Genomic DNA, 15830 nt, shown 5'->3' with positions numbered 1-15830 from the left:
GAGACGGATACACACAAATAAAGCTAGCTAGACATGTACCCTTCCACACAAGTAACTACAGCCAGCTGAAAATACATATTTGAGTCACACAGCAAGTGCTCCTCAACAAATTCCCACACTGCCGAACACATAGAGAGACACACGCGCTTTCTCGTACACACACACACAGTCGCTCTCGTACAGTAAACACACACAGAAACACAAGCATTTGCACTCGAAACTCTCACAGTTTCAGCCACTCGTGTGTCTGCTCTGTCTGTCTAGCCAATCAGAACTCAGCAGTACAGCTGGGCTTCTGGGTTAGGGGGGAAGAAGAGGGGAGGAGAGGGGGTGTGGAGACGGAAAGGATGGGGGGTGGAACCAGTTATTCCCCTTCTCTTCAGGAAAGAGAAACAGAGAAAAGAGCCATCATACAGTCCTCTAGATAAACAGATTTAGGTGTTTACAGTAGGTGAACGGCCTCTGGCTGTCCAATCTTGACTTGATCGAAAATGGTAATTTGCTAGTTGTGCCGTCTTGGCTACTGTTCCTCTTAGGGAAGGGAGAACACCAGATTGTGTAGTGTTTAGCCAGCCGCCAGCCAAACTCAGCTCTCTTTATGGGGCCGAGCTGGGAGAGGGCTTGGAACTGGGCCCTTAAAGACGCAGGCAGACAGCAGGGACGGTAGCCAAAAAGCCACTCAGATTAGGAGTGCTGATCTACGATCATGTCCCCCCCCCCCCCCCCGTTTATCTAATATTATTCATTATGATCAAAAAGGCACACCAAATCTGAGACTGTGAATACCGGTTCAGATTTTAGGACAAACTGACCAGACCTGGGTTCAAATAGCTTAGCATTTGTTTTCTTTCAAATACTTTAAATCTGGGCTTGATTAGGTTTATCTCGCACCATGGAACCAATGGAACAGTCCCAAAAGTGCAAACCCTGCCAATTTGGCACTCTAGACAGGCTCAAACTTAATCGATTCGAATCACATGGCAGCACTGCAGCTCGGACAGATTTCAGCACAATTTCTAGAGACGATGTCAACCGTTACATTGTTTCCCTTATTCCAATCAAGTCTATTGCATGATTAGCGCATTACCAATGACAAACCTCTAGAAGCAGATGGATAAAAACAGATTTATTTCATTTGTTTCATTTGATTGATATGATTCATGAGTCACCATAAAGGCACATACAGTAGAGTCATACACACACAAACCACAAGCCCCAGAATCCTCCCTCATGGCCCCAGTGAGTTAGTAGCAGGTGACAGGAAGGAATGGAGGGAAATATTAAAAGAAACTAAACTTTACCATCCCCACTACAATCCTCTGCAAGTCCAAGGAGAGCATGCAAAACAGAGAGAATGAGGGAGAGAGAGAAGGAGAGGTTACACACTTTTCACAAATATATGAAAAGTATAAAGGACAGTATAATTAATTCAAAATGGGCTTAATAATTGTTACTGTAACACACTCCTACAATCTATGCTTTTATTTAGTATCCGTGGGAAAGTTTCTACTTTAAATGGAGTTAGTCTGTCGTTGGAATATGTGGAACCTGATTGAGTTTGGTTGAAAGGACGGCCAGTATTGTTCTGAACGGGGTCGGTGGAATTCATTGGCTATCACCTGGCTATTATTAGCATTGGAGGAGGCGAGATCAGGTGGGACCATTGAGAGGGCAGACACACAACTCCGGTATAAAGTCGTTTTTTTCCAAAGTTGCTGAAATGCCAGGTGCGTCCACTTATATCAGCGCATTCGTAACAACCTAACCATAACAAAACTTCTATTCGATCAAATAAGCCTCACGTAGCGAATTAGCAATTCCATTTTTTGTGGAACAAATTCTAAACTTTCTCATTGACCTCCATACAAGAATTCCTCACTTCAAAGTATTATTTTTGTGGACAGATTTTGAGCAGAGTAAACCCTCTTGCTTCGCATCTTCCTCTCTGGTGTTGGTTAACTTTGTTAGTTATATTATTTTTGTTTTTACACATCCTTGAGGGCAAAAACTCAGGTTAGCGTAATCCAGCTGAATTTATAGCGATATATACGGTACCAGTCAAAAGTGTGGACTCACTTACTCATTCAAGGGTTTTTCTTACATTGTAGAATAATAGTGATGACATCAAAACTATGAAATAACTCATATGGAATCATGTAGAACCAAAAAACACAGATTATTCAAAGTAGCCACCCTTTGCCTTGATGACAGCTTTGCACACCCTTGGCATTCTCTCAACCAGCTTCACCTGGGATGCTTTCCCAACTGTCTTGAAGGAGTTCCCACATATGCTGAGCACTTGTTGGCTGCTTTTTCTTCACTCTATAGTCCAACTCATCCCAAACCATCTCAATTGGGTTGAGGTCGGGTGATTGTGGAGGCCAGGTCATCTGATGCAGCACTCCATCACTCTCCTTCCTGGTCAAATAGCCCTTACACAGCCTGGAGGTGTATTGGGTCATTGTCCTGTTGAAAAACAAATGATAGTCCCACTAAGCGCAAACCAGATAGGATGGCGTATCGCTGCAGAATGCTGTGGAATGCAGAATGCCAATATATTTTGATTTGTTTAACACTTATTTGGTTACTACATGATTCCATATGTGTTATTTCATAGTTTTGATGTCTTCACTATTATTCTACAATGTAGAAAATACAAAACAATAATGAAAAACCCTTGAATGAGTAGGTGTCCAAACTTTTGACTAGTCCTGTAAATATATAAATCTAAGTGATTAGAGCAATATAAATAGATAGACAAAAAGCTATTAAAGGGTGTTTTATCTTTAACCTCTCAGAAGCTATAGGTTATATCTGCCTGGATGCAGACGTGGCCTGACAGGCTTACAGCAGCCCTGCACCATCAGCCCAGTTACGGCCCAGTCAGGCTCTGCATGCATCCCTATTCCCTTAATAGAGCACTACTTTTTACCAGGGCCCATAGGGAATAATACAGTGCAATCGGAAAGCTTTCAGACCCCTTGACTTTTTTCCCCTCATCAATCTACACACAATACCCCATAATGACAAGGCAAAAACTGTTTTTTTATAACATTTTGCAAATGTATAAAACTTAAATATTACATTTACATAAGTATTCAGACCCTTTACTCAGTACTCTGTTGTAGCAACTTTGGCAGCGATTACAGCCTCGAGTCTTCTTGGGTATGACGTTACAAGCTTGGCACACCTGTATTTGGGGAGTTTATCACATTCTTCTCTGCAGATCCTCTCAAGCTCTGTCAGGTTGGATGGGGAGCGTCACTTTCTTGTCTCTCCAGAGATGTTCGATGGGTTCAAGTCCGGGCTCTGGCTGGGCCACTCAAGGACATTCAGAGACTTGTCCCGAAGTTACTCCTGTGTTGTCTTGGCTGTGTGCTTAGGGTCATTGTCCTGTTGGAAGGTGAACCTTCGCCCCAGTCTGAGGTCCTGAGAACTCTGGAGCAGGTTTTCTTTAAGGGTCTCTCTGTACTTTGCTCCGCGTGGACCCAAAAACAGCCCTTCAGCATGATGCTGTCACCACCATGCTTCACCGTAGGGATGGTGCCAGGTTTCCTCCAGACGTAACGCTTGGCATTAAGGCCAAAGAGTTCAAAACTTAATTTCATCAGATCAGAGAATCTTCTTTCTCATGGTCTGAGTCCTTTAGGTGCCTTTTGGCAAACTCCAAGTGGGTTGTCATGTGCCTTTTACTGAAGAGTGGCTTCCGTCTGGCCAATCTACCATAAAGGCCTTTGGTGGAGTGCTGCAGAGATGGTTGTCCTTCTGGAAGGTTCTCCCATCTCCACAGAGGAACTCTGGAGCACTATCAGAGTGACCATCGGGTTCTTGGTCACCTCCCTGACCAAGGCCCTTCTTCCCCGATTGCTCAGTTTGGCCGGGCGGCCAGCTCTAGGAGTCTTAGTGGTTCCAAACATCTTCCATTTAAGAATGATGGAGGCCACTGTGTTCTTGGGGATCTTCTGCTGCAAAATGCTGCAGACATTTTTTGGTACCCTTCCCCAGATCTGTGCCTCGACACAATCCTGTCTCGGAGCTCTACAGACAATTCCTTCGACCTCATGGCTTGGTTTTTGCTCTGACACCGTCAACTGTGGGACCTTATACAGACAGGAGTGTGCCTTTTCAAATCATGTCCAATCAATTGATGGACTCCCATCTGTCACTCCCTGGCCATAGAGAGGCTTTTATTCTCTATTTTGGTTAGACCAGGGTGTGACTAGGGTGGTCATTCTAGTTTCTTTATTTCTATTTCTTTGTTTTTGGCCGAGTGTGGTTCCCAATCAGAGGCAGCTGTCTATCGTTGTCTCTGATTAGGAATCATACTTAGGCAGCCTTTTTCCCACCTGTGTTTTGTGGGTAGTTAGTTTCTGTTTTGTGTCTGCACCTGACAGAACTGTTTCGGTTTTTCACTTTGTTATTTTGTTCGAGTGTTTTTTGAGAAATAAAATATCATGAACACTTACCACGTAGCGCTTTGGTCCATGCCTTCCGACGAGACGTTACACCATCAAGTTGTTGAAACATCAAGGATGATAAATGGAAACAGGATGCACCGGAGCACAATTTCGAGTCTCATAGCAAAGGGTCTGAATACTTAAATAAATAAGGTTATTTCTGTTTTAATTTTTTTATACATTTGCAAAAAAATAAAAAATTCTGTTTTTGCTTTGTCATTATGGGGTATTGTGTGTAGATTGATGAGGAAAAACATTTATTTAATCCTTTGTAGAATAAGACTGTAACATAACAAAATGTGGAAAAAGGGAAGTGGTATGAATACTTCCTGTTTGGGACTCCGCCTCTGCTGATTTGCGGGCCGTGGCTTGACTACAAGCAGCAGGCGACACACTTCCCGGAAAACAAAATGTGGGATCAATTTAATCTTGCCGTCTTCAAAAGCTGAATCGGTTAAAAGGTGTTTGACAAGGATAGGGCATGAGCAATGAGATATTCCTTCTTCCCGGCAGGCTAGTTCTGTTCGGCCATTGTAGGTGTTGCTTTGTCAGGCATTTAAGGGTTTAGTGCAGTTCACACTTTCTGTCAACATCCCCCCGCTTCCCCTCAACCCCCAACACACTTACGTGGCCCTGTGTGTTTGTTTGTGTGTTGTGGACTTAGGAACTCAGTGTGGCAGACAGGGTTAGTCAGAGAAAAACAGGAAGCAGGGTCAGTCTAGTCAGCCAATAAGAGCAGTGGTACCCTTTGACGGAGAGTCATGTGCTCAGAAGACAAAACAAAGGAAAAAGCGCCTGGCTTTAGCAGGTTTAGGAGGCGTCGGAGTCACAGAGCGTACAGTCTTCAGCCAATCAGAGATAGGGATGAGAGAGCGCGAGAGATGGTGAGAAGAAGAGAGGAATAGTGCTTCTGACAAAAACTGGGTTATTTCTTCCAGGTACACATCTATAATCAGCTTTCCCTCTGTCAATCCTAACCTTAACCATTAGTGGGGAAAATGCAAAACTGACCCCTGATCAGTGTCTAGGGGCAATTTCACCCTACACCACAGAAAATGAATGTTGAATGTGATGAATGTTGGTGTGACGACGTCAAAGCTTTTCCCATATTACAGAGAAAATGCCACACACCTCAGAAATCATTATCTCTCTGGCACGCCGGTCATGAAACTACATGAAATACGTCAATAATAATAACATTAATCAATCTCTTCTTCCTTATACCAACCAACGGGGAAGTCAAAGACGACATGGCAGTACGTCATTTCTGCATTTCAATCAACAGCACAGTAATAAGTCCTTATCTATTCTATACCGGGGCTAAGGAATTGATTTCCACTTCTTCAAGATGTTTTGGATATGACCGTACGCTGACACAATATGGAATGAATTCAGTTAAATATATTGGATTTATGCAGGCTGCAAGCTTCTGCAGCAGGGGGGCGTTTTACAGGGTCTTTCTCTGAGCCATTTCTGAGTAATGGCATTGATGGATGATATCAAGGAGAACTGATGTAAACATGGAACTCAGACCGCCTCTGAACACACTCCATTAACACTCCGTTTAACCTCCGTGGACATTTCGCCACATATCAAAAACACCATCAAATGAAAAGCTGTAGTGTCGTGGTAACACTTCTGGGCATAAATCACATATACAACTCCCCACCGGAGACCGGGGTTCGTTCCCTGCGTCCACCTTTCCCAATGTTTCTCCCACTTCCCTGTATCTCCCTGTGATCTTCCTCACTGTCACTGAATACATTGTCAAAACTCCTAAAAAAAAAACATTTTTTAAAAACCCACTCGAATAGCATCCATTCTGACAGTGGAACTGAAACAACCAGTATGATAATATAATTACTGATATTGGTAGAGAGCAGACTTATCCCCTAGTTTATTTAAAAAAAAACTGCATTTAAATAAGTGTGTCATTTTGATATGCATACAGTGGGCATATGCTAAATCATCAAACCATCTTGTTTGAAACAAATCAGTAAACTCAACCATCTATCTGGAATATATTATCTGTGAGTACTATACTCCAACCTTCATATCACTGTGTAGCTACAAGAGGGCTGACGCCCCCTAAGATACCCTCTGATCCTCACAACCTCAGAGACCAGCTCTCAGCCACATAGAACACAAGCATCTCTTTGATACCATACTGTCTGACTGTCTACTCCCCTAACCTCCGACCCCTGGTCAGTTAAACAGGGCCTGTCCATCCTTTCAATCAGGCCTTCATCTGTAACTGGAGCTCCCAGGATAGTAACATTCACCAGCCACATCACAGGCCTCGGACATTTAGAAGATGAAGAGAAACAGACTTGGGAAGAGAGAGGGAGGCAAAAGGATGGAGGGAGGAAGGGAGGGGGAGAGAGGGGAGAGTGAAGAGGGAGAAGGGAGAGACGGAGAGAGGGGAGAGAGAAAGACGGCGAGAGATGGAGAGAGAGGGCAGAGACAGTGAGAGGGGAGAGTGAAGAGGGAGAGATGGAGAGAGGGGAGAGAGAAAGACGGCGAGAGGGGAGAGTGAAGAGGGAGAAGGGAGAGACGGAGAGAGGGGAGAGAGAAAGACGGCGAGAGAAAGAGAGAGAGGACAGAGACAGTGAGAGGGGAGAGAGACAGTGAGATGGAGAGAGAGGGGTAAAGAGAAATACATTCTCCTTGTCTGATGCTAATGATACGTAAGTGAAGCCCCTGAGTTTAAAGGCGTCAACATGCTTTGGTTCAGCTGGCACCTAGCCAAATGCCGCTATGTGAACTGAACCAGTGTGCTCGAATACTCCTTTAAAGTGGCAATAGTACTGCTGGTCCATCTTGAGACGCCTTAGCCAGTATACCCTTCCCCAAAACAGTCAAAATGAATGTAAGATGTAAAAAATTATGACAGATTTCTTGACTTATGTTTTTTCCGAGGTGATCTTAGTCGCGGAGCTAGTTTTACAGCTAACGAAAGATGTTTGGTGCAGTATTTCACAAGTGAAAGATGTTTGGTGCAGTATTTCACAAGTGAAAGATGTTTGGTGCAGTATTTCTCAAGTGAAAGATGTTTGGTGCAGTATTTCTCAAGTGAAAGATGTTTGGTGCAGTATTTCTCAAGTGAAAAATGTTTGGTGCAGTATTTCACAAGTGAAAGATGTTTGGTGCAGTATTTCTCAAGTGAAAGATGTTTGGTGCAGTATTTCTCAAGTGAAAGATGTGCATGAAAACGTGTCGTCTATTGTTGAAAGACAACAAACACTTAATTGAAGAATCAATGACCGACGAAGGGGCGTAGACTTCGGCTCTGACCTTCAGCTTACCTTGAGACCCTAACCAAAGCCTAACCATACTATTACCAAACCCCTACATGTAGTTCACACCGAGGCACATGGCTCCGCTCAGATCCTACATGGATGGTTGATGCTGTTGACAGTGCTGGGTGGTTGGAGAGAGGTTCAGACATCCTTCTGGGCCCTCAGATGGCTTACAATGCTTTTTTTTGGGGGGGGGGGGGGGGGGGGGGGGCAGTGACTCCTCCTGCCACTTGCTAATCCACAAGCATGCTAAAACTGCAGTGTTCAGTTACAGTGTGATAGATGTGCCTCATGCAATTCAAGGTGTACTGCTGCTGCTAAATCGCTGCCTCAACTGAAAAAAAATAAGATGAGCTTTTAAGATCTGAGTGACAACATCTGAGAAACCTCCAAGGTAACTATCTAGCTAGCGTGTAATCCTGGAAGTGTAGCCAAACATATGAATAGATGTATAGAAGTATGCCCCAGGAAGAACCAAACACCCACAAACATCCAAGTAAGGACTTTCATGCAATATTAAGTTGTGTATTAGATATCTAATACTTAATAATATCCAGTGGCTTTACAGATCAATGGACAGAAGCATCTGGGATCAGCTTGAGTGTGATTATCTGATTAAAGCATGGTCATCTTCGCTCCAGCAACCGTACATATATGGACTTCCATCAATAGCCCAGCTATCTACAGTACAGTAAGATAGTCAGAGATAATTGATGAGGCACTGATCTCTTACCTGAGACAGAGATGGCACGCACCCCAGCGCTCCGGACCACCCCCTCTACTACCTTCTTCTCATTGTTGGGTGCCCTGCAGGGTAAAGAGCAGTCGATCAACAAATTCCCAAACCTAAAACCAGTTAGTAAATCAACAGAGTCCACAGCAACTCCAGGAGGTTCAAGTGCATTCCTGAAAAGGATCTCTGGGGCTATTATGGAAAACATCCACAATATTCTGAGTACCATTCTCCTCCTGGAGCCACTAAACAGTCTTGGAAGGATCTAGTGTTGAGGTGCAGGACCAATAAGGGGACTAGGGAGGAGGAATTCTCAGAAAATACTACTCTTTATCAGGATTCTTCCCCAGAACTGTTTAAATTGGTTTTTAGAAGAGCTTGTTATCTGAGCTACAGAGAGAGAGAGAACAAAAGATGCAGAGAGAGAGAGAGCGAAAGATGTAGAGAGAGAGAGAGAGAAAGATGTAGAGAGAGAGAGAGAGCCTTTACAATTGTTTGAAAACACTAAGTGGAAAATATTTGGCTCCATAACATTTATCCTTATTTGAACAAAGCCCAGAGTGCCAAAGAACAGAGAGAGATAGAGAAAAAGAGAGAGAGAAAAAGAGAGAGAAAAATAGAGAGGGGGAGAGAAAAGGTGTAATTGTGGAAAAACCCTCTCTAGGTCTAGATGTAGTAGGGCTGGATAAGGGCTAGATAAGGGCTGGATAAGGGCTAGATAAGGGCTGGATAAGGGTTGGATAAGGGCTGGATAAGGGCTGGATAAGGGCTAGATAAGGGTTGGATAAGGGCTAGATAAGGGCTAGATAAGGGGTAGATAAGGGCTGGATAAGGGTTGGATAAGGGCTGGATAAGGGCTGGATAAGGGCTAGATAAGGGCTAGATAAGGGCTGGATAAGGGCTAGATAAGGGCTGGATAAGGGCTGGATAAGGGCTGGATAAGGGCTGGATAAGGGCTAGATAAGGGCTGGATAAGGGCTGGATAAGGGCTGGATAAGGGCTGGATAAGGGCTGGATAAGGGTTAGATAAGGGTTGGATAAGGGGTAGATAAGGGCTGGATAAGGGGTAGATAAGGGCTGGATAAGGGGTAGATAAGGGCTGGATAAGGGCTGGATAAGGGCTGAATAAGGGCTGGATAAGGGCTGGATAAGGGCTGGATAAGGGCTGGATAAGGGCTGAATAAGGGCTGAATAAGGGCTGAATAAGGTCTGAATAAGGTCTGAATAAGGGCTGGATAAGGGCTAGATAAGGGCTGGATAAGGGCTGGATAAGGGCTGGATAAGGGCTAGATAAGGGCTAGATAAGGGCTGGATAAGGGCTGGATAAGGGCTTGATAAGGGCTGGATAAGGGCTGGATAAGGGCGTTCGCTAAATTATTAAAATATACATGTAAAATGTGCTTTAGGGATGACCCCATTTAGTCGACTGGTCGATTGTTTGGTTGATAGGCTATTGGTCGACCAAGATGTTTTAATCGAGCAGTGGCAAATACATAAAAATAATTTATGTCACACGAGACACCTGTCTGATGAATGCCTGTCTGAGTGGACTAATCCATTGCAGAGACTGGGGGGGATGACACACCAGTATCACCCAGTAGTACATTTACTGTTAATTACCACAATTTAGAATCTACATTCAATATATTATTATTACAGTCTTACCGTCGTCATTGTAGCGGTGTACAGAGCGCATAACCTAGCCTACACTTGTGAGGAAAAGGTTTTGGTTTATTTCATTCCATTTACGAGTTGTCAATTTATTCATTGTGTTTTGTTTGGAGTCCTCCTGTCAATCTTGAGTAAGGACGCGCACCTGATTACACATAGAAGTAGGCCTAGGCTAGCTGGCGTGCGCGCAAATGTAGGTCTATAAATGTGTCCATTTGGGGATCTGATACTATTTCTGATTGTCTTAACTCACCATCACTGCGGAGCTTCTCAAAGTTATTTTTTCTTCACCTCAAACTGAAAGTAAACAAAGTCTGTTTTTACATCCATTGAGAACGACAATACTTCCTCAACGTAGCCTGTTTGAAAAATCTTTCTAGCTCTCTCCCCTTCGAGAACCACTCAGCATGAAATGGGAACAAAAATGTCATGCTCTGATCTAGTGGAAACATCAGAAAATAGGCCTACATGATTACTTCTTATCCCTTGCTAAATAGCCTACAGCTGTGTCTGTCTGTCCAGAGCTCAATGGCACAGGAAACTCTGAGGGCCCACAATACTTGATACAAAGTTGCAAGTTTGATAGCACAAGCTATGGGCTGAACCAAGTTAATAGTTGATACAATGTTTCAAGTTCCTTGCAGACAGGCCATGTGTAGCCAATGTGATTTATAGGATTATTTATCAGAATATTTTCTGCAATGTTTTTATTCGTTGGCTTTATGTAGGCAATTTTTTACATATAGGCAATAGAAGTGTCTTTTAGATTCGTATCATTTAGATGTCATGTTGATTAACCACATGACATTGGTTTTGAGATATGACGACTTAGAAATGATATGAAACTGTTCAACCGAAAACGCGCAAATGAAAATCATAACTGGCACGCAGATCAGTATAAATGGTACGATAACTTGGCACTCCAAATGGAAAAGGTTGCCGACCTCTGGTGTAGCCTATTACCCTGTACATTACATTGTACAATGGCTGTGATTGGATAACAGAGCTGACGCTAGGAGTCCTACAAATAGATTTACTGAGCAGATACCTTTTTTCTCCATTATTGTTTGTTTGTTTGTTTGTTTCTTACACAGTTATTTATGTTTATACTATCATTTAGGTTTTTATGTGAATGAACATTCAAAATATACCCATTGATCAATACTGTTGTGTACCGGGATGGAAGATACTCACTTTGGGATTGATGGCAATGCTCTCTCTCCCTCTGTTTTAACAAAAATACAGACCAGAAACATTGTCAAGCAAAGCAGATACTGTAAAACAATGCAAGACATGTTCATCATTTTGAGTATCAGAATAGTAAAATCCAAGGAAGAGGTGTGTGGGCGAGCGGGAAATCACAAGCACAGGAGAGGAGAAGCCTGTGTCAAATGTTCCCCTGCTCCCCTTCCTCCCACACAGGAAACAGCAGACAGTCCAACTCCAAACAAGGCTTAATACCCCCGTCCCCGCCCCCCCCCGGCCCCGTCCCAAAACGTATCTGCTTCAAGCAAAGACTAAGGTGTTTTCTGTTGAAAATAAACCAGATCTCTATCAAACTGATATAAGCATTGCGTGTATTGACAGTGAATTTACCTACAACCACTATCAACGTGTAATAAACGCATTGGGGAAGTCATGAACACAACAAAACAATTCTATATGAGTGTATTTCCAAATCAAACTACAACTGGAAACCTTAGAAAACAGGAAGAATTTAAAAATAACACTACAGGCAACTTTTGTGGTGATTGCCTAACGTTTGGCCTAATACAATGCAGTCCATTTAGACTCAAATAAGAAACAGCCCCCCAAGGCAGAGTGAATCTGTGACCCTAACTGGAGCAACGCAATCTTGAGGACCTAGTAATGTCAACACTCAAACCCAAACAAACGTCAACTACAGTAATAATTGTTAGTAGTAGTGTCTTTTATAGACGGTGTTTGAGACACATCTGTGACTGTCTTAACACAATCGTCAAAACCATAAACATGTAAGCAGCCCCCAAACAAAATCAATCTGTGTTTGTGTGTGTCAACGGCAGAGTGCAACTGTCACTAGCAACACAATGAACATTCGCTGGTACCTCCTGGTATGTTGTTGAGACAGTATGTGTGTGTGTGTGTGTGTGTGTGTGTGTGTGTGTGTGTGTGTGTGTGTGTGTGTGTGTGTGTGTGTGGGGGGAGACGTACCTTTCTGTGGCTGTATGATGAAGGACTGGGTGGCTCCGTTGACCAGGCGACAGTAGCCGTCTATGAGGTCGGCCATGTTTTCAGCTGTGGTGAGTGACGGCGTGGTCACTGTGAGAGGCTATGGACACAGAGCAGCAGCCCACAAAAGAGTCATTATTGCCAGGACGGGCAGAGGAACAGACAGACGGACAGGGATGTTACAACTGTTCTGCTCTGCCTGGGGCTGCCAGCTGCCCCTCCCATCACACATCTCTACTTTATTCACAAACACATTGGCTAGTGTCATCCTCTATGGCTGACAGAGAGTAGTAACTCAATACTATAATCATCCTCTACAACAGACAGAGTAGTAACCCAATACTATAATCCTCCTCTATGACTGACAGAGTAGTAACCCAATACTATAATCATCCTCTATGACTGACAGAGTAGCAACCCAATACTATAATCATCCTCTACAACAGACAGAGTAGTAACTCAATACTATAATCAACCTCTATGGCTGACAGACAGAGTAGTAACTCAATACTATAATCATCCTCTATCACTGACAGAGTAGTAACCCGATACTATAATCAACCTCTATGGCTGACAGACAGAGTAGTAACTCAATACTATAATCATCCTCTACAACAGACAGAGTAGTAACCCAATACTATAATCATCCTCTACAACAGACAGAGTAGTAACCCAATACTATAATCAACCTCTATGGCTGACAGAGAGTAGTAACCCAATACTATAATCATCCTCTATGACTGTCAGAGTAGTAACCCAATACTATAATAATCCTCTATGGCTGACAGAGAGTAGTAACCCAATACTATAATCATCCTCTACAACAGACAGAGTAGTAACCCAACACTATAATCATCCTCTACAACAGACAGAGTAGTATCCCAATACTATAATCATCCTCTATGACTGACAGACAGAGTAGTAACCCAATACTATAATCAACCTCTATGGCTGACAGACAGAGTAGTAACTCAATACTATAATCATCCTCTATCACTGACAGAGTAGTAACCCGATACTATAATCAACCTCTATGGCTGACAGACAGAGTAGTAACTCAATACTATAATCATCCTCTATGACTGACAGAGAGTAGTAACCCAATACTACATTCATTCTCTATGACTGACAGAGTAGTAACCCAACACTATAATCATCCTCTACAACAGACAGAGTAGCAACTCAATACTATAATCATCCTCTATGACTGACAGAGTAGCAACCCAATACTATAATCATCCTCTATGACAGACAGAGAAGTAACTCAATACTATAATCATCCTCTATGACTGTCAGAGTAGTAACCCAATACTATAATAATCCTCTATGGCTGACAGAGAGTAGTAACCCAATACTATAATCATCCTCTATGACTGTCAGAGTAGTAACCCAATACTATAATAATCCTCTATGGCTGACAGAGAGTAGTAACCCAATACTATAATCATCCTCTATGACTGTCAGAGTAGTAACCCAATACTATAATAATCCTCTATGGCTGACAGAGAGTAGTAACCCAATACTATAATCATCCTCTACAACAGACAGAGTAGTAACCCAACACTATAATCATCCTCTACAACAGACAGAGTAGTATCCCAATACTATAATCATCCTCTATGACTGACAGACAGAGTAGTAACCCAATACTACAGTATAATCATCCTCTATGGCCGGGCCATCACAAATTAAAGGCCCATTCATACAGGGCGGGGCCCCGAGTGGATGAATGTGTGTTACAGTAAGAGTCATCTCCAACAGGAAGACTATGTGGAACCATTTGGAAATGGCGGGGGGAAGGGGGTGCAGGCTGCAAAAAATATATATTTTTGAATGGGTGAAATGATCAGTATTTACAAAAGTTAATTCAATTTGTGTACATTTTAAACAAGTCGAGTCATGGTAAGGGATGTTTATGATGTGTGTGTATCCTTAAGGTACTTTACCCTACATATATAAAGACTAGGGTGCAATCTGTGACAACCATGGTTGGTTGGTACCTCAGCAGCACCGGCCACGTTGATCTGCAGCATGCCCTTCCTCTCCTTGTCCTCCATGACAGAGTACCCAATGGCCTGCACCTGGGTGAAGTTGGCCAGGTGGGTCGGCTGGAGGGGAGGAATCAATCAATAAGTCAATTCATCAAATGTTGTTGTTGTTTTACATCATAAACTGAGCTGCAGATGATCATTTCACATAAAGTAAAGTAGAACTAACTTTTAAAATGGTCACAATATTTATCGGGAAGCTGTATTTTGTGTTTTCCATCTACTCTTTCATTGGAAACACTTCATTTCAAGCTGCTATATTTTTGTTGTTGATAGGGATGTTTTTGGTGTATCGTTTGCTTACAGAACAAGAGGGGTCTCTTGGATTCCAGAAATAAACTTTCTTAAAACCTTGGCTCACAGTGAAATAACGAGGAGAAAATATGATACTCTCAGTTTGGTGGGTAAAAACCCTCAGGGGCGATTTTGGGAGGATCTTACTTAACAAACAGTCTCTCTCTCTCCCTCTCTCCCTCTCATTACCTCAGTCCCTGAAGACATCATGACATAATGACTAGGAATGCTCTTTGAAAACCAATATTTTCAGGGGAAATACATATTGTATAGTGAGGGGCAAGAGAGATTAGCCCATAGGTTACAAGTAGTGTTTGGTTCCAGATGTTCTTCTTTGAGGAAGACCACGCCATGTAATGGTCCTAAATATCTTTGAGAAAGTTTGATGTCCTTGGTTTTAAACTAAAGAAGTCATATTACTGCGAGGCCTACCCTTGTTTGTGTGGAAATGCAAGACAAGGATACACAACACGAGAAATATGAACATTTCCTACTTACAGTTGAGCCCTTGTCTGTAAGGTAGCTAATGCCCTCCTCAGGTCCGATGGCTAACTCTACTTGGATGACCCAGCTCAACTGTCAGTAAGATAGAGAGAAAGAACCATTGGGATGATTGCCTTCAGTTCAGTCACAAATCAAGAAGAGACATACACAATGAGAGTCAAACAGAGAGTTCAGTCTGTCGGCTTCCGAGTGTCAACTCATAACCATGAAAACACCTGTGTGCTACATCATTGAGGTGTTTGTCATTGCTGGATGAAACTAAAAAACACACATTGTGTTCATTATGGCCAGCAGGGGTCACTATGCAACCGACATTTCATTAAGGCTGCAGAGAGACATACGGAATGATCCAAATACAACCACGATATCTAGGCTTTACTCCACTGTCTGAGAACATTTACTCCACTGTCTGAGAACATTTACTCCACTGTCTGAGAACATTTACTCCACTGTCTGAGAACATTTACTCCACTGTCTGAGAACATTTACTCCACTGTCTGAGAACATTTACTCCACTGTCTGAGAACCTTTACTCCACTGTCTGAGAACCTTTACTCCACTGTCTGAGAACATTTACTCCACTGTCTGAGAACATTTACTCCACTGTCTGAGA

General features: G+C 42.8%; 1 protein-coding gene across 9 annotated transcripts in view; it reads right to left on the bottom strand.

Annotated features, from left to right (window-relative positions):
• LOC129820226 (focal adhesion kinase 1-like) overlaps window positions 1–15830 on the bottom strand; it is a 226891-nt gene that overhangs the window by 48064 nt on the left and 162997 nt on the right. For 6 of the 9 annotated variants that reach the window (XM_055877249.1, XM_055877247.1, XM_055877242.1 and 3 more), the window contains 6 exons: window positions 15212–15289; window positions 14372–14479; window positions 12354–12471; window positions 11355–11385; window positions 8490–8563; window positions 1302–1319 (listed from right to left, as the gene is read on the bottom strand). In XM_055877249.1, the coding sequence (XP_055733224.1) occupies window positions 1302–1319; window positions 8490–8563; window positions 11355–11385; window positions 12354–12471; window positions 14372–14479; window positions 15212–15289 (427 nt within the window). The remainder of the gene's footprint in view (window positions 1–1301; window positions 1320–8489; window positions 8564–11354; window positions 11386–12353; window positions 12472–14371; window positions 14480–15211; window positions 15290–15830) is intronic. The other 3 variants (XM_055877244.1, XM_055877245.1, XM_055877248.1) reach the window with 1 other exon arrangement.

This window comes from Salvelinus fontinalis, chromosome 22 (genome assembly GCF_029448725.1).
Source record: "Salvelinus fontinalis isolate EN_2023a chromosome 22, ASM2944872v1, whole genome shotgun sequence".
Lineage (NCBI taxonomy): Eukaryota > Metazoa > Chordata > Actinopteri > Salmoniformes > Salmonidae > Salvelinus > Salvelinus fontinalis.
The sequence above is the reverse complement of the archived record's forward strand: the minus strand, read 5'-3'. Positions and strand labels throughout refer to the sequence as shown.